Source organism: Gopherus evgoodei, chromosome 3 (assembly GCF_007399415.2).
Source record: "Gopherus evgoodei ecotype Sinaloan lineage chromosome 3, rGopEvg1_v1.p, whole genome shotgun sequence".
Lineage (NCBI taxonomy): Eukaryota > Metazoa > Chordata > Testudines > Testudinidae > Gopherus > Gopherus evgoodei.
Window position 1 is genome coordinate 65,333,381 of NC_044324.1, and position 26,588 is coordinate 65,359,968.

General features: G+C 41.8%; 1 protein-coding gene across 1 annotated transcript in view; it reads left to right on the forward strand.

The window, feature by feature from the left end:
* The first annotated feature begins 5,636 nt into the window (after positions 1-5,636).
* Positions 5,637-26,588, forward strand: part of FAM135A (family with sequence similarity 135 member A) — a 166,978-nt gene continuing 146,026 nt past the window's right edge. The window contains 1 exon segment of the mRNA XM_030555687.1: positions 5,637-5,931. Within this exon segment, the coding sequence (XP_030411547.1) occupies positions 5,813-5,931 (119 nt within the window). The 5' untranslated portion in view covers positions 5,637-5,812.

A 26,588-nucleotide genomic window follows, 5' to 3' on the forward strand; every position in this document is an offset into this window, starting at 1 on the left:
GATATGGCCCAGAAAAGGCATTGCCCTTTCGTCCTGCATACTTGGTGGCATCAGAACACAGATAAGGTGGCAATAGCCCTTTCCATATACTGGTGAGATTGCACCTGAAATACTATATTCTGTTCCACACCAATACCACAAAGATGTTGAAAACTCTGAAGGAATTCAGTGAAGAGCAAAAAATTGAGATACTGGAGATATTTGCTTATGAGGAAAGATTAATAGTCATAAGTATGTATAGTTTGCCTAAATGATAACCAGAGATTTGGGATGGGAATATAATGATCTATCGATATTTCAAGCATATAAACACCATAAGAGGAGAAATGGTGATAGAAGAAAATATAACCTGGAAGAGTGGTGTGAAAATGCACAAAGGAAAATACTGAATATTAGAAAATAGTTTCTAGCAGTGAGATCTGTAAAGCTATGAAATATTCTCCCAACAGATATGATAGTAGTCTCCACCACCTGAATAACTTAAAAGTAGACTGGCCAAAGCACTGAAGAAGAGTAGACTGTTTGTCACTGATGTCACAGAATCTTGTGGAGAAGGTTCCATGGCAGTTGAAGCCTGGAGTCAAAGAAAGAAGTAGGGAGTCAGTTGGGAGCATTACGACCCAAGAATGGTATATGAAGTAGCAACATGGGAGAGGTTGCTATCACCCTATAAATGATCTAGTTCTGCTCCTGTTGCTGCCCAAGAGCACTTGCTCTTGAGTATCCTTCTGCTGTCAAAATTCCTGATTTTAGTGTTTCCCTATTAGGGACAAAAGTTGCTAGATATAAATGAGATGATTAGTAATTACTGGATTCAGATGTTGAAATCTCATACATCTTTGCTTCCTGAATAGCCATAATACTTTGCAATGTTTTATTTTCTATAATCTCTCTAGGTTTGATTTTTATATTATGTCAACAAACTATAAATTACATTTTTTTTTATAAATGGTAGCTAATACAGGGCCAGGGTGTGGGTTTTTTGGTTTTGTTTTTTTTTACATTTCTCTGTCTGTGGTATTGATTCTGTGGCCTTTTTATATAGTATTTGATACAATTCTTAACAAATTTCTTCTCTTGTACCTGACTCATTTGACTTGTGTATTTTTTGTCTTTTGAAATACGGCACACTTGTGATCAAAATAATAATGTCAGTTCTCTTAACTGAAAATGTTTACTCCAAGGTCTCTGACTTCTGATTAAATATTAGGGCTTGTATTTCATCCTCATCCTCCTTGACCTCTCTGCTGCTTTTGACAGCTGATTACACATTCTTTATTACACTCTTTATCTCTCTTAACTCACACTTCTGATGTTCCAGGTCTCTTTTTCGCCTAGACAATTCCAGCCTCTTGATAAACTAATAATATATGGAGATATACCTATCTCATAGAACTGGAAGGGACCCTGAAAGGTCATCAAATCAGCCCCCTGCCTTCACTAGCAGGACCAAGTACTGATTTTGCCCCAGATCCCCAAGTGGCCCCCTCAAGGATTGAGCTTACAACTCTGGGTTTAGCAGGCCAATACTCAAACCACTGAGCTATCCCTCCTCCCTTGAGGAGGAGTATGGAGAAGATCGACTGATGAGAATTGCTGTTGGGCTTAGATAAGTTGAAAGAAATTTCTGATTGCAAGTACTGCCTGGAGCAACACAACAAAAAGATAGTTACTAGCATTCCCCCCTTGTTATGGAGCTGTCCAAACAGTTGATTCTGAGTTAACACCTGTTCAGAAATCTACAAGGACTACAATCTGACCAGGAACCCCTCTGCAGAAGGTATAATGTGCTCTTACATCCTATTTTGGACCTATAATGTAAGAGATCTGTCACACCTCTCCCAGTCTTGATGGCAGTTAATTTATATCCTTCTCCAAAAATCATGTCTGTGAGAGCGGCTTAGTGTAAATGGCTAGAAGGACTACTGACCACATTTTTAAGAAATTTACCCTAGACAAATGCATTACTGTGGCACAAGGATTACATTAGATAAAAGGTTAACCAGATCATGGCTCCAACCCTGACTGGTTTTCTTTCCCAAGAGAAATGTCTGAAGCTTAAACCAGCATTAGGTACAAATGGCCTAGCTTTAACATCAATCTCAGATTTCATTTTAGAACAAAATTCTAGCCTTCATAGTTGCAAAGAAAAGCTTGAAGCCGTGAACTGAATGTAACTGAAGCAATTGTGTCTGCCTGAGCCCGCACAGAGGCATGCAGCAGCAATTTGAACTGGGTAAGAAGCAACCTAGTCTCAGATACCTCACGCCTATCACCAGAGTAGACCAGATCCTTGTTAGTGTAGGGGTGGGGATGACTAGCTGGAATACTGGAAACCCTTTTGGATTCTAGAATTTACTTCCTCTTGCTTGAGTTCAGATGGGTCCAAGTGTTCTGTTCCTTCCCTCTGGCATTCTGGTTTTACAGGTCAGATTATTTTTGTGTTTTCTAAGAGCTATAAAGCCTATAGACTAATTTTTAAATGAAATATGAGATTACAAAGAACAAGATAGCTGCCACAAAAACAGAAAAACCACAGCAGATTGCTGACCCATCCCAGTTTAAACCCTAAACTGAAATACATAGAAGTTCTGCTAGATATGACTCAACTCAAAGACTTCCTTCTCAGTACATTAGATATTACCAGTCTGACAGTAAGAACAAGCAAGAGCCAATCTGGGTTCTGTCAGCTCAGATGGTATTATGATTGTTGGGTTTAATGTCTGCACCTATAGTCATAGTTCCCATGGCACATCTCAGTGTAACCTGAGATCTCAGAAGAAGCAGGCAGCAAAGGGACTCTCGCATTACAGCCAAGTAATGAATGTTTTCTAGGCCTCTCTGGCCTGCTGGTTGATGGAATAAATACGGAACTCAGAATTAAGTTCCATACACCTCTTGTCTCAACTGTCATGTCTATGAATGCATCCAACCTTTAGATGAGTCCATTCAGTGGGACTTTACAACCAGGAAACTTAATCTCTCCAAGTATAGCAGTTCCACAGAAATGCCCTGGAGGTGAGGGCAGTTTTCTGTACACAATAAAGACCTTCAAAAAGCTGGTATCCCCAAAGATGCTCTTGGTTAAAAAGGACTGTCAGGCCACCATACTTCACATAAGCAAACCTTCCTTACTGGGAAGCACAGCAAGAATGGCAGTGGGCTCTGTCCTAAACTCATTGCCACTTACCTAGAAATGAAGAACATGATCACAGATTGAGTTGATCTATGACAGATCCTGACAAGTAGTCTCTGGACCAGGGGATGGCAAATTAGATCTCTCTGGTGGGAGACGGATCTCTGCCACTCATCAGAAGAAGCTATCAGTCGTTTGCTTATGGCTTGAAAAAAGATTGCATTAGAAGAAATTATTTCTCCATTCACTGGTGAAGGAGTTTCCTGTACACTTATCTGCTAGTTTGTCTGGCAACAAAAGTTCTAGAAACGCTCAGGAGAGACAAAGATATCATAATGGCCCAGATAGGTATATTTCTTAATTCTGTTGCAATATTCAAATCTAATCCTACCATAGTGTCAGTTCGGCCTTGGATAATTGCTCAGAATCAGGACATCTTTCTACATTGCAACACAAGAGACCTCTCACAATGCTTTGGTTCCTAGCATCCATAGGGATGATTTCTCTGGGCAGGTTGCTTGTGTGCTTCTGGTATCTCATTCTCAGATATCATCTATCAGAAAGACCTACATCTCCAGGAGGAGAAGACTTGTTGTGTGGTGTAATCAATATCAAGTACACCCTTTTAAATGTCCTGCATGAAAACTGTTTCAGTACCTTTCTCCTATGTCTGAGTGTAACCTGTCATGAAATAGTCAAAGGTAAATCAGTATCATTTTAACCTCATGTTGTCAGGTTTGAATGTCAGTGTTGGAGCTTTGAAAGCTCCATTATAACAAGCCCCTGGTATAGTCATTAGGTCCTGATAAAGCAGATGTAAGCTTCTCTTGAGTCGCTTACTTCCTGTGAACTTAAATTTTGTATAAGGAAATTCATCTTGCACGTGACTGTGACTTCAACATGCAGAGTGAATAAACATCTGGACGTACTGTCTGATCTCTAATCAAATTTTACAAGGATAAACTGGTGTACGGACTCACTGGAGATTCCTTTCCAAATGTGGCTTTGGAGTGCCACCAATATCAGTCTATAATCCTGCATCATTCTTTCCATACCAATCCCAGTGAGGCTTTCCTCCATGTGACTGATGCTAAGAAGTTCTTGGGTTTTTACTTGGAGCAGACTACAGCTCCAAAATCATCTTTTTATTTCTTTTGACAACAGTTCACTGGAAAATGATATTATCAAAACAATCATATCTAAATGGATGTTTGATCATATTTAACATTGCGATGACTTGGTTGGCATGAAGCTAGAAGGCTACAAGGTTTATAAGACTAAAGGCAGGTCTGCCACCCCTGCTGGTCTTATAAATATTTCCAACACAAACATCTACAAAGCGGCTACATGTTGGGTTTGGACTTCAGACAGAAATACAAGTTTGCGTCTACAGAACTTGTTTCCAAGGCAGGGGAGGCCAGGTTGTCCCATCATTAAAGAAATTGGTGAATGGAGGTAGGAGGAGCAGTTGGTTCGAGAGATTTTGTTTTCTGGGCCATGGCAGGGAATAGCTCTTATTTTCACTAGGCAACTTTGGAGCAGGTGGGTGGGTAACGTGTCTGAATGGAGCCTGTTCGTCAGTTTCAGAGGCATCTTAGTTTAGCCTCCTTGCTTTCCTAGTAGCGCTGTTGTTCTTGTTATTGCCTCTTTTTGCAGACGTGCTCTCATTTTCTCTCAGTACCTTCCTCAGTTCTTTCCAGAAGTTAATGCTGCTTGGTGAGCGTCCTTAGAGCGTCCACCGTTAATTCTGCTTCTATGAAGCCACTACCTTGTAGGATTCTGGCTCACCTTCACCACCCACCCCTTCAAATTTCTCTCTTTTGAGGTGCCTTTCTCCTGGACCTTGGTGTGTGTGCAGCCTCTAAGCCGGATCTTATGTTGATTATTTTAAATGGGCTATTCCTTGTGCGACTCTGGCATCTCCCGCCAAGGAGCGGAGTGGCATGTTTGGAGGGCAGCATTTGTGAGTGACGGGGGCGGCTCAGAGCAGCCAGTAGGGGGCCTGATTTATACTACCCCGCCTGCTGCTGTCAAACAGTCCCAAGCCTTGGCGAGGAGCCTGCGCTGTGTCCCCCCAGGAGCTGCGACCCAGCGCGGGGGAGAGTCCCTGCGATACCTCAGAGCCAGAATTAGGTGTGAGTAATGTCCCCTTATTATCGGCTCACCCCCCCTTTCCCCGGGCAGCAGCGACAGCGGGAGGCCAGCCCAGCCGCCATGGGGCTGGCAGAGGCGTCTGGGTGGCAGCCGACCTCTGCTGCCGCGGTCATTCCGCTGTTCTCGGGCCGGGACAGCTGCACCCGCCCGCAGCGCCGCTAGCACAGAGCAGGCTTCAGCCCGACCCTCCCTCGCAAGCAGCAGCAGGGGGAGCACGAGCCCGAGCCCGAGCGGCAGGCGCCCGGCTCGGAGCAGAAAACAGGAACCGGGAGCGGCGCGAGGGTCTGGCGGCGCCGCCGAGCCTGACGCGGCCGCGGCGAGACCCAGGCACGCGGAACCGAGGATGTGGAGGCTGTAGCGGGGCAGTCACCGCCGCCGGCCGCTGCTCCCCCCGGGCTCCGGCCGCCGCGCGACTCCTAGGAACAGAAGCGGCGTGTGCCCGGCCAGCAAGCCCCCGCCCTCCCAGAGGAACGGGGCGCCGGCGACACGGGCCACTCCGGCAGCAGTAGGCTCTGGCGTCGGATGCACGCCTTACGCCATCCCGGTGCTGCCGAGGCCTGGACTCCGCTGGAGAGAGCAGAGCGGGGCGAGAAGGGGGCGGGCGATCTCCGGACACCAGAGGCGGCTCCATTGTGGCTCAGGTTGGTGCGGGCCTGTGCAGCGGACCCGGAGTCAGAGCGGAGGGAGGGTTGAATTCCCTCGCCGCGACCCCCTCATCGCAGCTGGGGTGGGGTAGGGGTGTTTGCGTTCACAGCACGCGAATGAAAGCTCCTGTGATCAGCAGCGATCGCGCCTGCCTTCTGCCCCCCTGGGTCTGGCCTGTGCCCCTGGGGCTGGGAGTCCGGACCCTAACAGCAGAGGTAGGTTTGTTTGTTTCCTTCTGGCCTGCGATGATCGTAGTAACCCCGCCTCGTAATGGGGCAGCAGCAGGAGAGACTAGGAAACCAGAGAAGGAAAACTCTTCGGCACTTCCTTTCCTACCCGCGCCTGTGGGACGCGGAGGGACGCGGATGGGTGTCCTTTCCGTCCCCCTGGGCAGCACTGACTGCAAGCAACTCTTCAGTGCGTTCTCTTTCACTGTAGCAGAAGGCATGAAATTATTTACATTCACCCTTTTCCTCTTCTATCGTTTCTTTAGCTAGTGGATAATTCTAGTGCTTTGGTACTTTGTCTATTAAGAAGTTATGCCTGGGTAGGATTTTTTTCATTGTGTTTAATCTGTGTAAAATAAAGTATTGGAAATAAATCAAAATAATGTCTACTCCATTCTCTTGGTAAAGTGACCAAGTATCGAATGTGGTGAGTTAGTGTACACTTAGATGAACTCCTTGGTTTTGTTGAGTTTTTTTCATGTTCTTTCTGAGGACAACTCTTAATTTTGCCCCAGTGTTTGAAGAATTATTACCATTGCTAATTTAATGTTGTTTTCTCCTGTAATCTAGAAGTTGTTGGATGTGGGTTGGGAATACTTTACAGCTATTTCCTGGTACACGTAGCTACTTAGGGATTGCATTTGAAGGACTTGCCAAATACATTTTTACACCATCATTTAATGCTCTGCAGAAACTTCACATAGGGCAGTGTGCTTCTCTATGGAAAAAAGGATGTACTATTCCCATTCCTGCTGCAGAAACGAAAGCATACTTCCATTCTGTTTTAAAAAAAAAAGTAACCTGTGCAATTATATTTGTATTACAATTAATGTACTTTACTCGTATTATAATAAGTGATCTATTCTTCACTCAACATCAGGAGTAGCTGTATATATATTAAAGGGAGAATAAATCAAAATATTAGCACAATTTATAGTGAATTTGAATGTTGTAGGACTGGGAATAGTCTTATTTAATAAGAGTTGGCTAGAGAGACTGACTTAATGGGACTCTGTTAAATTTTGTGTCATATTTCGGTTATTTGAAATACATGAAATCTACGATCAGTGTAAACATTTTTCTGAATTCTGTTGAAAACTGCTTTTAAACAAGTATTCCTTTCATGCTAGTGCATGAGACACTGAATGTGAATTTTACCACAAACTTGACTCAGTACAGAATTGACTACTAGATTTTTCTAGTATCAGAGGGGTATCCATGTTAGTAAAAAGCGACAGAGAGTCATATGGCACCTTATCGACTAACAGAAGTATTGGAGCATAAGCTTTCGTGGGTGAATACCCACTTCGTCAGACGCATGTGGTGGAAATTTCCAGAGGCAGGTATAAATATGCAGGCAAGAATCAGTCTAGAGATAACAAGGTTAGTTCAGTCAGGGAGGATGAGGCCCTCTTCTCGCAGTTGAGATGTGAACACCAAAGGAGGAGAAACTGCTTTTGTAGTTGGCTAGCCATTCACAGTGTTTAATCCTGAGCTGATGGTGTCAGATTTGCAAATGAGCTGAAGTTCAGCAGTTTCTCTTTGGAGTCTGATCCTGAAGTTTTTTTGCTGCAGGATGGCTGCCTTTACATCTGCTATTGTGTGTCCAGGGAGGTTGAAGTGTTCTCCTACAGGTTTTTGTATATTGCCATTCCTAATATCTGACCTGTGTCCATTTATTCTTTTACGTAGGGATTGTCCGGTTTGGCCAATGTACATAACAGAGGGGCATTGCTGGCACATGATGGCATATATTACATTGGTGGACGTGCAAGTGAATGAACCACTGTGGCTGTTGATTTGTTTCCAAATCAACAGAGCCAGACGTGTACCCACAAGTCTCCTGCTGCAAGACAAGCCCAAGAAAGAAACAAAAAGAACTCCCACTGGCCATCACCTACAGTCTTCAGCTAAAACTTCTCCAATGCATCATCAGTGATCTACAACCCATCCTGGACAAAGATTACTTTCACAGGCCTTGGGAGGCAGGCCAGTCCTCACTCACAGACAACCCACCAACCTTAAGCATATTCTCACCAGCAACCACACACTGCACCATAATAACTCTAACTTAGGAACCAATCCATGCAACAAACTTCAATGCCAACTCTGCCCACATATTTACACCAGCGACACCATCACAGGACCTAACCAGATCAGCCACAACAGTACCGGTTCATTCACTTGCACATCCACCAACGTAATATATGCCATCATTTGCCAGCAATGCCCCTCTATGTACATCGGCCAAACTGGACAATCCCTGCGTAACAGGATAAATGGACACAAGTCAGATATTAGGAATGGCAATATACAAAAACCTGTAGGAGAACACTTCAACCTCCCTGAACACACAATAACAGATGTAAAGGTAGCCATCCTGCAGCCAAAAAAACTTCAGGATCAGACTCCAAAGAGAAACTGCTGAACTTCAGCTCATTTGCAAATCTGACACCATCAGCTCAGGATTTAACTAAGACTGTGAATGGCTAGCCAACTACAAAAGCAGTTTCTCCTCCCTTGGTGTTCACACCTCAACTGCTAGAGGAGGGCCTCATCCTCCATGACTGAACTAATCTTATTATCTCTAGATTGATTCTTGCCTGCATATTTATACCTGCCTCTGGAAATTTTCACCACATGCACCTGACAAAGTGGGTATTCACCCACGAAAGCTTATGCTCCAATACTTCTGTTAGTCTATAAGGTGCCACAGGACTCTTTGTAGATTTTTCTAGTCTGTGAGAGAAATTGCATAGCATACATAACAAATAAATGGAAATAACTTAAAACATCTAATTATGATAATTGGTAGTGGTGGTGTTAGAAGTAAGAAAATGTCAGTTTTTAAGCCACCTGTTTTTTAAAAAGGCTTTCTGTTTGTTTTTGCATAAGGTCCACCTATTCTGTTTCTGTGTTTCCTGTTAGTGTTGGAGGATAAACTTATTTCAGTTTGGGAGTCTGACCTTATCAGTGGACAAGGCACAAGTTTTCGGTTGTTTTTGTTCTTGTTTTTTCTGTTTGTTTTTTTTTAAATCAGCCCACTGTGTTAATCTGAATGTATTTGCTTTATTATTTCGGGGATCAAAATGCAAATCCTATTCAGTTTTTCATTTCTTGAGCTGGCATGAGGGTGAAAGTGTTATTGAAGTGATTCTTATTACTGTTGGAGCAAATTGTATTGCTAATATTGGCATTGGAACCATTTTTATGATCATGCTGAAAGCCATTGAACGAAATTGTAAACCCTCTATATGATGGACACCACTTAAAGCCAGGGAGTGCTTCCAGCACCCTGATTGGTAATACAAAAATCTGTTAACATTTCGAGTGTGAAAAACCACTCAAAAGGAAGCCTGACTTTTGTTGTAGGTTGGAGGATGCTAACACAGTCAGAATCAGTGAGGGATCAATTCTGCTGGAGCATCATTGCTGTCTGTCATACTGGAAACATTTTTGGTTTATGGAAGAGTGCATTAAGTACTTTAACCTATGTGAATAGCCTTTGCAAAAATTTGAGCCTGTTCAACCTGAAAGGGCTGTTCTATAAGAAGCAAACAAGAAGTCAGACCTCAGTGATGTATCTTTGAACTTTATATGAATGAGGCATAAGCCTATCATCTTCTCTCTGTCTAAATCTTAATGACTACCCTAGTAACTTTCTGAACATCCACACGAGAAAAATACACCACCAGTCTGTGCGAGACAGAGTGCCTTAATTTGTGTTTGTTTTCATCCTTACCTCTTCCCCCCTCCCCACCCCATCTAGGTTTCTTTCACAGCATAGTTCATCTCTCATTCCAGCTTAAGCCAATGTAAGTTACATCACTCAGAGAGGTGAAAAAATCACCACCCTGAGCGACATAGCTTACATTGACCTAACAGTGTCTACACCGCAGGAGATGCTCTCCCACCAATTCACCTTCCGCCTCTTGGGGAAGTGGAGTACTGAAGTCGACAGGAGAGCGCTTTCCCATTGACTTATCACGTCTTCACCAGACCAGCTAAATCGGGGGTTCTGAACTGGGGGTCAGGACCCCTCAGGGGCTTGCGAGGGTATTATATGGGGGGTCGTGAGCTGTCAGCCTCCACATCAAACCCTGCTTTGCTTCCAGCATTTATAATGGTGTTAAACATACAAAAAAGTGTTTTTTAATTTATGATGGGGGTCGCATTCAGAGGCTTGCTATGTGAAACGAGTCACCAGTACAAAAGTTTGAGAACCACTGAGCTAAATCGACACAGCTGCTTCGACCAGCCCTCGGTACTGGCTTGTAACTGTTTAAAATAATAGAACATGAGTTAGAAAGTATTATTTGAAATTATTTAAATTCACTTATGTGAAATGATACTTTAAATCCAGTTACAGAAGCTGACTGATACAGTAAATGAAAGGTATTAGGTTTTTTTCATAGGGAAAATGAGATGCTGTCTTTAGTGAAATGAATATGGTATCCTTAAATCTAGCTCAGGTGAAAAATCCAACATTTATATTGTCATTGTTAGAATTTGGCATGATTTGGTTATGAGTGGAAGCATGCAAAGACTAAGTTAATTTGGTGGATGAATTGCTTTTTTCTACCAGAGGGTGGACCTTTTAAGGTCAAGATTAAAATTAATTACAGCGGAGGAAGTTAGAACTAAAGATTTTATTACAGACTCCTTTTTTAAAAATGTTATTTGTATGGACTAATGCCCCTCATTCTTTCTTCAACTGTAAACCTAAATAATTTGCCTTTTCTTTTTGTGATCTCAGACCTACCCACCCTTTTGTCCTTTGTGCCCCTTGTCTCAGAATTCTTTTGTGCTTTTTTTTTTTTAAGTAAAAAATCCCAAAAGGCTGTAATGCAGTTATAGCAAATTCTGCTCTCTCAATAAACCAAGGACTGAGAGTTTTAGTTAGTTTATGGGTACATAAAATATCATTAAAGCTTTCATTATCTTGATAAGGGCAGTATAGTGGGATGGATGGTCACCCGCTCCTGTCATAAAGGGCTTAAAACAGCCCTTGAGAAGGCTGTGATATGTGATAAATAGTCAGTTTTATAAATTCATTGTGCCAGACCACAAATGTCCAAAGTAGGCATTTACATTCAGTGCAAATTAGGGCTGTCAGACGATTAAAAAAATTAATAGCAATTAATCGCACAATTAAACAATAATAGAATGCTGTTTATTTAAATAGTTTTGGATATTTTCTACATTTTAAAATATATTGTTTTCAATTACAACACAGAATGCAAAGTGTACAGTGCTCACTTTATATTTGATTCAAATATTTGCGCTGTAAAAAACAAGTAATAGTATTTTTCAGTTCACCAAATACAAGTACTGTAATTCAATCTCTTTATCATGAAAGTTGATCTTACAAATGTAGAATTATGTACAAAAAATAACTGTATTCAAAAATAAAACAATGTAAAATTTTAGAACCTACAAATCCACTCAGTGCTGCTACTTGTTCAGCCACTCGCTCAGAATAGTATTTTTCAGTTCACCTCATACAAGTGCTGTAGTGCAATGTCTTTATGGTGAAAGTACAACTTACAAATGTAGATTTATTTTTTTTTGCTTCATAACTGTATTAAAAAATAAAATGATGTAAAATTTTAGTCTACAAGTCCACTCAGTCCTACTTCTTGTTCAACCAATCACTCAGACAGACAAGTTTGTTTATATTTGAGGAGATAATGCTGCTTGCTTCTTGTTTACAATGACACCTGAAAGTGAGAATAGGCATTCGCATGGCACGGTTGTAGCTGGCATCGCAAGTTATTTATTTACCAGATGCACTAAAGATTCATATGTCCATTCATGCTTCAACCACCATTGCAGAGAACGTGTCCATGCTGATAATGAGTTCTGCTCGATAACCATCCAAAGCAGTGCGGACCGATGCATGTTCATTTTCATCATCTGAGTCAGATGCCATCAGCAGAAGGTTGCTTTTCTTTTTTGGTGGTTCAGGTTCTGTAATTTCCACATCAGAGTGTTGATCTTTTCAGACTTCTGAAAGCATGCTATACACCTCGTCCCACTCAGATTTTGGAAGACAGTTAAGATTCTTAAACCTTGGGTCGAGTGATGTAGCTGTCTTTAGAAATCTCACATCGGTACCATCTTTGTGTTTTGTCAAATGTGCAGTGAAAGTGTTCTTAAAAGGAACAACATGTGCTGGGTCATCATCCAAGACTGCTATAACATGAAATATATGGCAGAATGTGGGTAAAACAGAGTAGGAGATGTACAATTCTCCCCCAAGGAGTTCAGCCACAAATTTAATTAATGCATTATTTTTTAATGAGCGTCATCAGCATGGACATGACCTTTGGAATGGTGGCCAAAGCATAAAGGGGCATACAAATGTTTAGCATATCTGGCACATAAATACTTTGCAATGCTGGCTACAAAAGTGCCATGGGAACGCCTGTTCCCACTTTCAAGAGACATTGTAAATAAGCGGGCAGCATTATCTCCTGTAAATGTAAACAGACTTGTTTGTCTTAGCGACTTGCTGAACAAGAAGTAGGACTGAGTGGACTTGTAGACTAAAATTTTTGAGTACAGTTATGTAACAAAAGAAAATCTACATTTGTAAGTTGCCCTTTCACCATAAAGATATTGCACTACAGTACATGTATGAAGTGAATTGAAAAATACTATTCCTTTTGTTTGCATTTTTACAGTGTAAATATTTGTAATAAAAATACTATAAATTGAGTACTGTCTACTTTGTATACTGTGTTGTAATGGAAATCAATATATTTGAAAATGTAGAAAAACATCCACAAATATTTAATAAATTTCAATTGGTATTTAATTGTTTAACAATGAAATTAAAACTGATTAATCATGATTAATTTTTTGAGTTAATTGCGTTAACTGTGATTTCACGTAGATGTTTCTTTTAGACAACATATGTTCTTATTAAAAATTTCATGAATTGCATATTAACCAATGCTACATATTCAGAAGACATAAATATGATATGACATTTATTTTTTTCCTTATTGTAAGAGCAAGGAAGGGGTATGAGTTTTTTGGTTTTGGTTTTGTTTTTAATTTTTTTGATTTTGTAGAAAATGTCATGACTTCAAGAAAGTGACTTTGTGTCTGGGAAACTCTCTATACATCCATAGCAAAAATCAGTGGGTTTGGTCCTGCAAACACTTACATGAGCAATCCTGTCGACTACAATCAGGCTATTTATGAGTAAAGGCTATTTGTGACAGTGATTCCAGGGTCAGGCTCCATGGTTCTGATTCAGGAAAACACTTAAGCATGTGCCTAAGTTCCACTGAAGTGGGACTTAAGCACACACTTTGCTGAACAGAAATGCAGTTAGGTGCTTGATTAATGTTTTGTTGTATTCGGGTATATGCAGATATTCTATTTGGCATAGAATACTTTCTCACTTTTAGGTATCCTGAAGTAAACTGTATAGAAAACGACAGACTTTTTTTTTATTATTTCAAAATATGAAACTAGGAGTTAAATAGAGATACGCAGTCTCTCTCATTTCTAACTATGGCAGCAGATATTTGTTACAGTAAATGCAATTTTATAAATCCTTGTAGGAAAGTCTTTTTTAATAATTCTCTTTTTCACAGAACAATGCACAAAGCATCCAACAATAGAAGTAACAGGGCCTACAACAAGGAAGCTGGAAGGGAGCAAAAGAGGGTTTTTTTCCATTCTTTGGGGTCAGTGAGAAGTCAGGCGAGGAAGTTGTATTTATTTTAAGCAGAAAATAGAAAACTATGACAGCACAGTTCTTATGACAAACACAGATGGAAATACAGGGAATAGAATGAAACATCTGTGACTGAAGTTTGTAGGTAGAACACAGATTGAAATATACCAAATATAAACACAGTTTGAGAGAGGGAATAAAACCACATCAGTCATTTTAATCTTCACCAGATAGTTATATCTCATAGTCGGTGTTCAGTTTCCTTTTTTCATCACTCTTAGAAGTTTTGGAGTGAAGGATACATCTCAAAACAGAAAAGTTTTATTGTTATACTTTTGTCAGAAACAGGATACAGAGAACTCCTCATCAGTGTTTTTATTTTCCTTCTTTGCAGGATTTGTATAAAGAAAACTAAAAATAGTGTTCTGTATTTGTTTTAATTTTGAGTGATTTATCTTGGATTCTCTTCCTGTCTCAAGAATCATTAAAAGGGGCAATTACAGTACTTCCAGCAGCATATTTACCTTCTAATGTTTTGCTGAATATGGTAGCATCTTGTGTTATTTATTTATACGATCATCTTTCATATTAGAAACAACACAGTAGAGTTTTATTTTCTATAATATTCATCAATTGTGCAGTAACCTTCCTTTCTGTGATTTTCACACTTCTGAAATATGGAGCTGTCTTGTTTATCAAAATCAACCCATTCACACTTATCAGCTCATGGCCTTTGTTTTACAAGTCTTCTTAATTTCCTAAATATGTCCCATTACTGGACTCAATACAGGTTCTTTGGCCTTGGTATGCAGGATGTCAGATAAGGTGATGCAGTGGTCCCTTCTGGCCTGAAAATACCTGAATCTCTCTGGTCCCGCTCCACCCCCCCCCCAATATGTTGTAGGTGAGTCTCCGCTGTTTAAGCCACAGAACCTATGTAGTAACCCTGGCACTGGCACCTGCTGCAGCTGTGATGTAGCCGCACAGAATGCTGTCCTGGGGAGAGAAAGAACCAATGAGAGGGCAGCTTGATCTGGGGACAGGGTTTGGAATCCACCCCAAAGGGACAGCTGGAAAAAGCTATTAGAGAAGAAGGAAGGAAGGAGAAGAATCTAGGTGCTGAGCCAGTGGATGAACTGGAGCTGGGGTAGGAAGTGAGGTGATAAAAGAACAGGAGAGTGAAACTAGGAGACTTGGAAGTGAGAAGAAGAAAAGTAGGAAAGGTTTTCAGGTCATGTGAAACATTTAAAAAATAGACTTGGATGTGTGAGCAGACACTTTTAGAGACGGGAGGTAAAGGAAAATAAAATCTACTGACATACTAGAGAGTCTTAAGGAAAATACCTGAAAGGAAATATAATTGGTGGAAAAAAAGAAATTGATCAAAACGCCATTATATAAAAACAGATAATGAAAACAATAAACAAGAAGCCCACCCACGAATAACCTAAAGTATCTGAACAGAGAGAATGACTGTTTGAACTTCTGTTGATGGAATACAGTTCAAAGGTGCCTAATAGAGCCCACTAGGTGAAGAAACTCTGCTTTTGGATAAACTTGATACAAAGAGGTACAGCCACAGGCACATCAAATCTAAGGAGCATTTCAATCAAAGGAAAGCAAAGAACAGGGCAACAAGAATGGAGCTGGATTTACGGCAAAGGAGAAGAAAAGTTGATTCTTCTCTGAAGTGACAGTATATTGTTGAGTAATCTCTTTTGTTCTTGTTAATAACAATGCATTTGCTATTTACTGCGCAGAGTAAGGAAGAGTAGCATGTACAAACTCGCAAAGGTTAATGTGTTGGTAACCTATAGTTCATTATTATCAATAGTAAGTACTTGGTAATGTGCTATATTACTTATTCGCCTGGTACAATTTTTGGGTTTTCCCTTATCATTTTAAATTTTTAGACCTTTATCCCTTTGTCTTGGTTTGCCTCTGCTTCTCTTTGTAGATAGCAGAATCTAGCCTAGCTGGGTAATTGCAAATGGGCATCACAAACAGAATAGGAGAAGTGCAAAGTCAGAGATACCCATCATAAAACAACATAAGTCAGTCAGGAGACAATGCAGGAGAAAGTGAGAATGTTAACTTCAGGAACCTTAACTCTGTCCCACGATCATCACCACAGATCAAGAGTCACGTTATGCACAATTGTTAGGTGTGGAAGGAGTTGATTTTTATTGGTAAGTATCAGTAATAATCAATTTCACCATGTTGGAATTATTAATAATATTTGAAATTATTAATATTGATATGGAAAATCACCAAATACCAATTTAACCATAAATTCTTTTAAATTTAATGAAGGCCAAATGGTATTTAAACAATTTCTCTAAACACGCCTAAAAAGCCTAACTAGTAAGAAATTTACTACATTTAAACAGTAACAAAACACTTATAAGCATTTGATCAAGAAACTTACAAATGGGCTAATCTCAGGGATGCTTACATCCACATTGGTTGACTCCAGTGTAGTCAGGCAGTTATTAGCAATAAACCCTTTTAAGAGTTTACTTTTGATACCGTTTAACAAACACATGATGTCATTGCCAATTACTGACTTCAGCTAAAAACCAATTTGAGACAATTCACCCTTTATTTCCAATCTTATTCCCAAAGATTTACAGCCCCCTTTCTTCCCAAGGCCTTCCTTTTCTTATCTCCCTAATCACCCTGCTTTACTAGCAGAACAATGGGAAGATTTGGGCTTGTTTCTCTTTAGACAGTTTTTCATTGTCTTGTTATTATAGCTCTTTATTAGTTACTTTTAGAGCCATACACCCTTCCCATCCACTACAAGTAATAGTACTTATTATTCTCACAGCCTTCTTTTACTTCGCATTTGGGGCCTTCTTTACGATACTTATATAGGTCCTTAACCAAACTTAAGCAAACTTTAATTCTTTAGTTTCGTTCTTATCCTACACACCATATACACACAAAATGACCAAAAAATTTCCATTGATGATCATCAGAAAATTCAGATAGGCAAAGTAAGAAAAATGCGGCTTGAGAGCTTATTCATGTCTGATTTAAGGCTATTTACTTTTTATTTTTTGACAATTTGTGTTTCAGTGGTTATAAAGCTTTAACTTTTTGAATCTCTGTGTCCATTATCATTATAAAATGTATCATAAAATTGTTTCCTGAAACTGTGAAAATAAAAATAGAAACAAATGCCTAGATAAACATTGATATTATCCATCGAACTTACAAAAATAAAAATTGAATTCTGCCATGCCTAACTATTGTACATTTCATTGCTAACAATGCCACATAAACAATATAGGTCTCTACCAAAATTGATAATTTTCTAATATTTCTGTTTTAGTGTTAGACTTTTTGTTCAATGGGTCAAGGTCTCTGTGAATATGGTCATTTTAAGCTACTATAACTATGTAGCTTTCCTAACTATACATAGCTATCTAAGTGTGGAACACTTAGGTTTCAAAACATGGATAATTTTTCTAAAGCCCATGGACAGACTCTAAAAGTGCACAAAATCTGTGATCCAGGCAGCCACAGGCTATGGAAATTAGCTGCACAGAGAGTGGTAGAACTTGTGTCTTCCTTACTCAGGCCTTGGCTACACTGATGCTTTACAGGGCTGCAACTTTCTTGCTCAGGGGGGTGAAAAAACACACCCCTGAGCGCAGCAAGTTACAGCGCTGTAAAGTGCCGGTGTAAATAGTGCCCCTCCCAGCGCTGTAAACTAATCCCCTCCGGGAGGTGGAGTGCCTGCAGCGCTGGGAGAGCTCTTTTCCAGTGCTGGCGCCGCGACCACAGTCGCACTTCAGAGCGCTGCCACGGGCGCGCTCCTGCAGCAGCACTTTGGAGTTTCGAGTGTAGCCAGGCCCTTAGTCCTAACCCTGTGCTTACTCTGTTAGACAACACTGCCATCCTTAATGGATGTTCTTGTTGCCTAGGTAGCCTTATGTAGTCAAAGTTAGGGTGGTTGTTTCCCTTACTTTGCAACTTTTAAAAATAGGATCTCTCTGTGTGTGTGTGTGTATAGGAGAACAAAAGACACGTCATCTTTTAAAACTCCTTATATTTGGAAGTGTTTTGATACTTCAAGCATTAGACTCTAATTTTAGACTATGAACGGAAATATAAAAGTTAAAGTAATAAAGGTTCTTCTTGTTTCTGTTGGGGAAACAATAACAGTTATTGAACTGTTTAGAAGCCTACATGAGAAGGAGAATGTATGGAGTCAATGGCGATTTGATAGAGGGGCATGTGGCTAGTGAATAAGATCAGCTGTGTGTATGTTCTGGAGGGGAATGTGTGAAACTGAGTGATAAGGTGGGCATTGTTTGCTAAAATCTAAATACCTGGAAGGTGAGCAGGGCTTATAAGCTGAATCTGTACAGCAGTTCAGCTTATTTTTTATTCTTCATAACATTGTATTTAATAGGTTATTTCTCATTCTAACAGAAATAAATTTGAAAGCTGTAAACCAGTGTTTACCAAAATCTGTGTGTGAATTTCTGACTCAACATAACAAGTAAATAGTAGGAAAAAAATCAAATTAATAGATAACTATTCTAATGTAAATGTTGTCGTCAGTAGTTTAAATAGTAACATTAAAAGGAGTCATGCTCCTCTCAAAAAGCACAGAAAACTGGTTCCTTTGGATTCATCAAGATCACGAAATATGTGTGACTAGATGCGCCTGTTGAAGGTGTTAGAGCTGATCATTAAGGAAATGCCTTGCTGCTAAATGATGAACTAACACTCAGCTGAGTCCTCAAGGGTTAATAATACGCTGTTGTTGATGTAGCCTCACACTGTACAAGGCAGCATGGACTCAGGCAGGAGAGAGGAAACACACTAGATGCAGGGCAGTAGCTGCAAACACTTCCCTGCAAAACTAAACATCATGATGATGACCACATGTTTCCTCCTCCTGACATCACATGCACGACTGCACAGGTGCTGACTTTCCGAAGTGCTGAGGGCTGCATGCATGAGTGAGAGAGAGACATGCATGCTGACCCCACTTCAAGTACATTGCCCTTTTAAGCAGATCAGCCAGTACAGACAGGAGGCAACAGCTTCCAGCAAGCTCTCTCCTTTCTGTCCCACTCCTCTGCTTTGGAATTGGACTTTGAAGAACATATTACATTATTATTATTATTATTATAACCTCAGCATAAATCTGATTTGATTAAATTAATAACAAAAAATGAAGATGCTATGGAAACACCATAACTGATACCAAATAAAGGTCACAGCTGAGTCTGTAACAGGATAAAAAGGCTATGTGTCTAATGAAATGTAAGTCTGCGTTTGTTCCTTTTTTCTCCTAGCATTTAAAACCAAACACCTAAATGTGGGTGCAAAGAATGTTGTGTTAAAGTTCCTTCCATCAAAATGGTGAAAAATTGCAGAAGACAGAACAGTACACACAGATAACTAATATCTCCTAACTGAACCAATCATTTTTTAGAATATGAAATATCATCTCTGTAAGTGTACATACAGAAGACAGAATTAAGAATTTTGTCAGTTTTTAAAAGGCCTGTATTCATATACAAACAGCTTAGAATCAATTGGGCATGTTTTTAGCACATTTATATTAGGTGGTGAAAAAGTAAATAAGCCTCTGATCCAGCTCTCGCATCTCTTCATGTGTTCCCTCGCACCTGCATGAAACCTCAGTGGAATCACTGGTGCTGGCTTCATCTTTTCCTGAGGGTGCTCAACCCCGCTCAGCACCCCATCTCACTCCCACTTTACCCCTGTCTCCAAACTCCCACCCTGCCTCTTCCTGCCCCTGCTCTGCTCGATGCCCCACCCCTACTCCACCCCTTCCCCAATGCTCATCCCCACCCCATCTCTTCCTGCCCCCGCTCTGCCTCTTTCTGCTCAGTTCTGTCCCCTCCCCAAGGTGCATCTCATCCCTGCTCCTCCCCTCCCCTCCCCAGTGCCTCCTGCATGCTGTGAAACAGCTGATCGCGGCAGGTGGGAGGGAGGGGATGAGTTGATTGGCAGGGCCACCAGCAAGCAGGAGGCGCTGGTGAGCTGGCTGCCAGTGAGTGCTAAGCATCTGCTAATTTTTTTCTGTGGTTGCTCCAACCCAAGCTGCTCCACACAAGCACGTACATCCGCCCCCAGATCTGATTTCAGGACTGGGACCTAAATTGGTAGAAGTGTACCAGTATCTTGGCAGATGCTAAAGAGAGTGGCTTAACTAATTAGACTGGAGACATCAATGTGCTTTTGTGCTGTACTTCCAAAACTGTAAGACTTTCATTTTGGATAATTTATGCCTTTTTATGTTTGAGGAATGACTGTACTTACAAAGTGAATCACATAGCCTGTGTGTTCTGTGTTTCAGTTCATAAAAATGATTTTTTTTCCAGGGGATGTGCTTGGTTTGGGGAAAATTGCAACAACTCTGCTTAATTTTTCCAATTTATGAAATCAGTAGCAGAAGTTTAAACACTTTGTTTTGCACTCTAAGACTACTCCCCTTGTGCGTGTATGAAACTGAGGTACATTCCAAGGACATAGATAGGGCCAGTTAAATAGAGGAATCCTATCTAAGACCTTTTTCGGTCTCAGTTTTTCATGTCAATCATGTCAAATTATTTTTTTGTAAATGTCAGTCAGCAGCTTCACTTTACAATATGCATAATTCTTAACTGTTTATAGCATGAAAAAAGTGTGGTGTTCCTTTAGCAAGTCTGAATTTTGCTGGGCATTGTAATTCATTGTTTAGCCTGAATGGGGCATCATCATAAAATCATAGGATCATAGAATATCAGGGTTGGAAGGGACCTCAGGAGGTCATCTAGTTCAACCCCCTGCTCAAACCAGGACCAATCCCCAACTAAATCATCCCAGCCAGGGCTTTATCAAGCCTGACCTTAAAATTATCTAAAGGAGGAGATTCCACCACCTCCCTAGGTAACCCATTCCAGTGCTTCACCACCCTCCCAGTGAAAAAGATTTTCCTAATATCCAACCTAAACCTCCCCCACTGCAACTTGAGACCATTACTCCTTGTTCTGTCATCTGCTACCACTGAGAACAGTCTAGATCCATCCTCTTTGGAAACCCCTTTCAGGTAATTGAAAGTAGCTATCAAATTCCCCCTCATTCTTCTCTTCTGTAGACTAAATAATCCCAGTTCCCTCAACCTCTCCTCATAAATCAAATTCTTCAGCCCCCTAATCATTTTTGTTGCCCTCCGCTGGACTCTTTCCAATTTTTCCACATCCTCCTTGTAGTGTGGGGCCCAAAACTGGATCAAAGTTGGTTTAAAATAATTGACAGACCTTGCTGTATTTTAAAGATCATCTTACATTCTTCCAAAAATGTTGAGAGAATGTGCTTATAGTATATGTCTATAGTTATATATAATATAAAAGGCACTGTAGGGGTTCCTTATTTAGTGTCTTTAAATGCTTCTGTTCTGTTTAATCAATTAACTATTAAAAGGATGGCATGGTTGAGAGTTTGGGTCTTTAATTTAATTGCACTGCCCTGTAAATTTGCCCTGAAAATAAAACGAGATTGTTTCTGTCTTATACTCAGTAAAAAATAAAATTCTGCCATTTGAACTTAGCCAACAGTTGTGGTGAAAAGAGGACCAGAATGTAAACCTGTTTTAGAATTGTTAAAGCTCTGCAGGGTTATCAGGAGTAAACCATAGTAAAAACTTACCACTAAAATAGATTTGAATCTAAGTACACACAGATAACCAGTATCTCCTAATTGAACCAGTCACTTTTTAGAATATGAAATATCATCTGTGTGTGTGTATGCACACACACACACACACACACACACACACACGCTTGTTAGATTGAGTGCTTGTTAAATTCGTAGTCAGCTGCTATTATAAAGTGTGAACACTGGTTAGAGATCAGCCCCCTCTAATATCCAAGCTGTCACAAACTTGTCATAAAAATCTCAGAATGAGGGTCACAAAAACCAATAAAGTAGGATGATTGAAATGATGAGGGTTTTTTAGCCTCTGTAAAACTCTAATGCAGGGATCGGCAACCTTTCAGAAGTGGTGTGCCGAGTCTTCATTTATTCACTCTAATTTAAGGTTTCGCGTGCCAGTAATACATTTTAATGTTTTTTAGAAGATCTCTCTCTCTAAGTCTATATATTATATAACTAAACTAGTGTTGTATTGTAAAATACACAAGGTTTTCAAAATGTTTAAGAAGCTTCATTTAAAATGAAATTAAAATGTTGATCTTACGCTGCCGGCCCGCTCAGCCCGCTGCAGGTCTGGGGCTCTGTTCACATAGGTCAGCAGCGGGCTGAGCGAGGCCTGCGGCCAGGACCCCGGCTGGCAAGGGTCCATCAGCCAGAACCCTAGACCAGCAGTGGGTTGTGCGGGGCTGGCGGCCAGGACCCAGAGGGCTGGAGTCAGGGCTAGAGGCTGGGCATGGGGGTGTGTTTAGGTGTCAGGGCGGGGGGGGGGCTGGGTATGGGTGGGGGTGCCAGAGTCAGGGCTATGGTTCGGGGAGGATGAAGGAGTCAAGCAGGGGGCTGGGTGTGTATGAGGGAGGTACAGGGCTCAGGCCAGGGACCTGGGGAGTGTGCGGGTCTCAGCACAGAGGGCATGGTGTGTGTGTGTGGGGAGGTCAGGGCTCAGGGGAGAGGGCTGGGTGACTGCCCCCATAAGAACTCCCAACCCTGCTGCTTCCTGTCCCCTGACTACCCCCTCCTGGGACCCCTCCCCCCCAGGATCCCACCCACTATCTAAGCCTCTGTGTTCCTTGTCCCCCGACTGGACCCTGCCTGTCCCCTGACTGCCCCAACCCTTATTCACACCCCCGTCCCCAGCCAGACCCCAGGGAGGCCCATGCCCCATCCAACCACTCCTCGCCTCCTGACAGGACTCCCAGAACTCCCAACCCATCCAACCCACCCCCAACTCCCTGCCTGCTCCAACCCTTCTCCACACCCCTGCCTCCTGACAGGACCCCCAGAATCCCAACTCATACAACCCCCTGAGCTCCTTGTCCCCTGACCTCCCCCTCCAGAGACCCCCCCACTCTAACTGCCTCCCAGGACCCTCCTTGCTCCTGGTTCCCTGACTCCTATCCACCCCCTGCCCCCTCACAAACCCTGGGACTCCCATGCCCCATCCAACCCCCCCTGCTCCTTGACTGGCCCTTCCAGAGACCCCCACCCCTAGCCACCCCCCCCGGGATCCCACCTTGCTCCCTGTCCACTGACTGCTCCCACCCCTTATCCAACCCCTCCAGCCCTGGGCCCCTTACCATGAGGCTCCATGCACAGCCAGAGTCGCTGCCTCGCAGGAGCACACAGCCCTGCCCCTCAGTGCTGCGCATGCGTCAGCAGAGCTCCGGGTGAGCGGGGAGCGTGTCTGCCTCCCCGCAGAGCCAAACGCTGCCCCGCAGGAGTGCGCAGCCCCGACCCCCAGAGTGCTGCATGCGGCGGCAGGGCTCCAGGGGAAGGGAGAAGGCGGAGAGGGGTCAGCAGCTTGCTGTGCTCGGCCCAGCGCTCCAGTCTGGGAGCGTGGTCCCCGCGGCTTGCCATGCCGGGAGAGTGGAGCCATTTGCCTACCCTGGGTGCACGGCTATGCTTCTGCTCCCTGCCCCTGCGGGGTGAGCAGAGGGCAGAGGAGAGCAGCCCAGGCTGGGCAGGATTTTTAATGGCACGCTGGAGTCCCAGCAGGCTCCAGCGTGCCATTAAAAATTGGCTCGCTTGCCGTCTTTGGCACGCGTGCCATAGGTTGCCGACCCCTGCTTTAATGCATCATTTTTGTATTATTGCTGATTAGTATGTAATCATAGAGCCTAGAATCCCTCGTCATGGACTAGGATCCCATTGTGTTAGGTGCTGTACAAACACAGAACAAAAAGACTTCACCCGCACCGAAGATCTTACAATCTAAACAGGGCTGTTGGAACAGTTTTTATACTGGGGGTGCTGAGATATATTGAACCAAAATGTAAACTCTGTGTATCATGGAAACCATTTCAAGCCAGGGGGTGCGGCAGCACCTCTAGTTCCAGCACCCGTTAATCTAAATATAAGAAAAGATGATGATGGATGAGGAATAAAAGGAAACAGTGAGACAGTATTGGTCCTCATGATAGGCAGAGGTATCATTTCATCAGTGGCTTAACTGTTGTCAAGTTTTGCATAGCATCGTGAGTGTTTTGAAGGGAATAATGAAACTTTACAGATGTTTACAGGGAGCTCCTCCCATGTGTGAGGGTCAGCATGGGGAAAAAGCCCAAAGATTCTTGTTTGAGAATTTAGCAAGTGGGCTACAGTCTGGCATCCATAGGCTCATCTGAGGTGGGAGTTGACATCTTGATAGTAAATGAGAGATGGTAGGTAGGCTGGGGTTTGACTGTGAAGGGCCTTGAAAGAGAAGATTAGTATCTTGTATTTGATGTTATAGAGAAGGGGGAGCCAATGGGGGAGATGCAAAGAGAGGGGTGACATGGTCAAATCAACAGACTAGAAAAAAGATCCATTCTGAATGGATATGCTGGGTCCAGGTTGTGCCATCCTTTTCTCTGGCTTTGACAAATGCAGTAATCAAAATGTGAGATGATGAGTTCTGGATGAGAGTTTTAGCTATCTAGGCGGATAGGAAAGGCAGTATCTCAGGCCTGGCTTACACCTAAAACGTAGATCAACCTTGCTATGTTGCTCAGAGGTGTGAAAAATTCACCCCCCTGAGAGATGTAGTTAAACTGACCTATGCTTGATGTAGAGACTGCTAGGTCAATGGAAGAATTCTCTGTTCTTGGTCCCCCTCTCTTCTCCCTCTACACCTTATCTCCCTTTGCACTTTATGCAACCACAATGGAAGAATTCTTCCATTGACCTAGCTACTGCCTCTTGAGGGGGTGGCTACCACAGTGACAGAAAAACACCTTCCATTGCTGTAATAAGTGTACTTTGCAGTACTACGCTGTGTAGCTCTGTTTTAGCCATATTTCATTTGAGTTGGTGGCTAGATGTCAATGAGGCATGTCAGACAGGCTGAGATTTTAGTTATGGCACATGAAGACAGTTCTGGAGTAGTGAGGTAGATCTGTGAGTTGTCAGCATGTAGTTGGTAATTGAATTTGTGTTTGCATAAGGTGCAAAGGGGGATAAGATGTAGAGGGAGAAGAGAAGGGGACCAGTAACAGAGGCCTTTAGAATTCCCCCCCAAAAGTTGGAGGACACTATCCTCCACAGGACTCACTGATGGAGCAGTAAGAGACATAGGAGAACCATGAGATAACAAACTCGTGTAATTTACTGTATTCTCTCCTCCCTTACTCGGGCCACGTCCAGACTAGGGTATTAAAATCGATTTTAGATACGCAACTTCAGCTACGTGAATAATGTAGCTGAAGTCGAATTTCTAAAATCGAGGTACTTACCCATCTGGACGGCGCGGCATCGATGTCCGCTGCTCTCCGTGTCGATTCCGGAACTCCGTTCGGGTTGATAGAGTTCCAGAATCGATGTGAGCGCGCTCGGGGATCGATACATCGCGTCCAGGCTAGACGGGATATATCGATCCCTGAGCAATCGATTTTAACCCGCTGATGCCGCGAGTTAGTCTGGACGTGGGCTCATTTTATGTATTTCTACTGTTCAGTCTCTTCTCACTGTGTTTTAGTGGCCGTGATGATCAACTGCTTCCTCAAAATTTAAATTGTGACTGAATCTGTAAGATTTTAGGACTAAAAATGTCAACTACTCAATTTGAGTTTTTTCCAAGTTCAGTTATCCCACTTTAGATCTTAAACTCTTTTTAACGACGAGTGTGGGGAAATATGTATTACACATGCTGTAAGCAAAAGACGTAAGATCCTGGCCCTATTGATGTCAGTGAGGTTTTGCCAGTGACGTTAGTGGGAGCAGGCTTTAACCTAAGGATTTTTTGACAAAATCCTTGGGATTTAAAGGCACTGCATTAAGACTGACCCAACAAGAATAATGCCCATTTTGAGAAATTGCATGTATATTTTTTACACTGTACTATTATTTCTTGATTTTTTTGTTACCTCTGAAGCTAAGGCAACAACAGTTTAAATTTTACAGTTGTACAACCCTACAGACGTAAGATAGGGCACTATTTCTCTTCAGTTGTGAGAGATACAGAAGGGAAATCTGTTTGAACCATCTTTAATAAAAAGAAATAGAGTTCAGTGTATTGAAATATGTCTGAATCCTGTTCTCTGCCTGCCTGAAATCCAAAGCAGACTGGGAGAATCAAAGTCTTTGACAGTACTTTGATTCATTTAAAAGCCTGGACTGTTCATGAATATGATGGAGATAGAATTATTCTTCACTTTCACATTTTGAAGGTAATAGATTAACAAACACATGAGGAAAAGTTACGAAAAATAGTGGACGTTGATCTATGTGTGCTTACATTGAGGTACAATTAATTATTATTATTTATTTATTTTAGTGCAAACATGTTTTTGATAGCAGTAATGGAGAATTGGAAGACTGATTATTTCACATATTAAAACGGATTGTTTACCAGTAGAGGTAAGAACAAAGTTTTTTTTTTTCTTCTAATAGTTTATTGATCCTCTTTTGTCACCTGACATCCATGCAATTCCTACAACAGCCAGTGAGAATTAAAGGTGTAAATGAAAGCAGAATTTTGGCCTTTAGCATAGCATAGAACAGAATGATTGTAACTGACATCTGACTCACTACTTGTAGTTTAATGTAAGGATTTCCATTCTTAGTGCTTAATTCT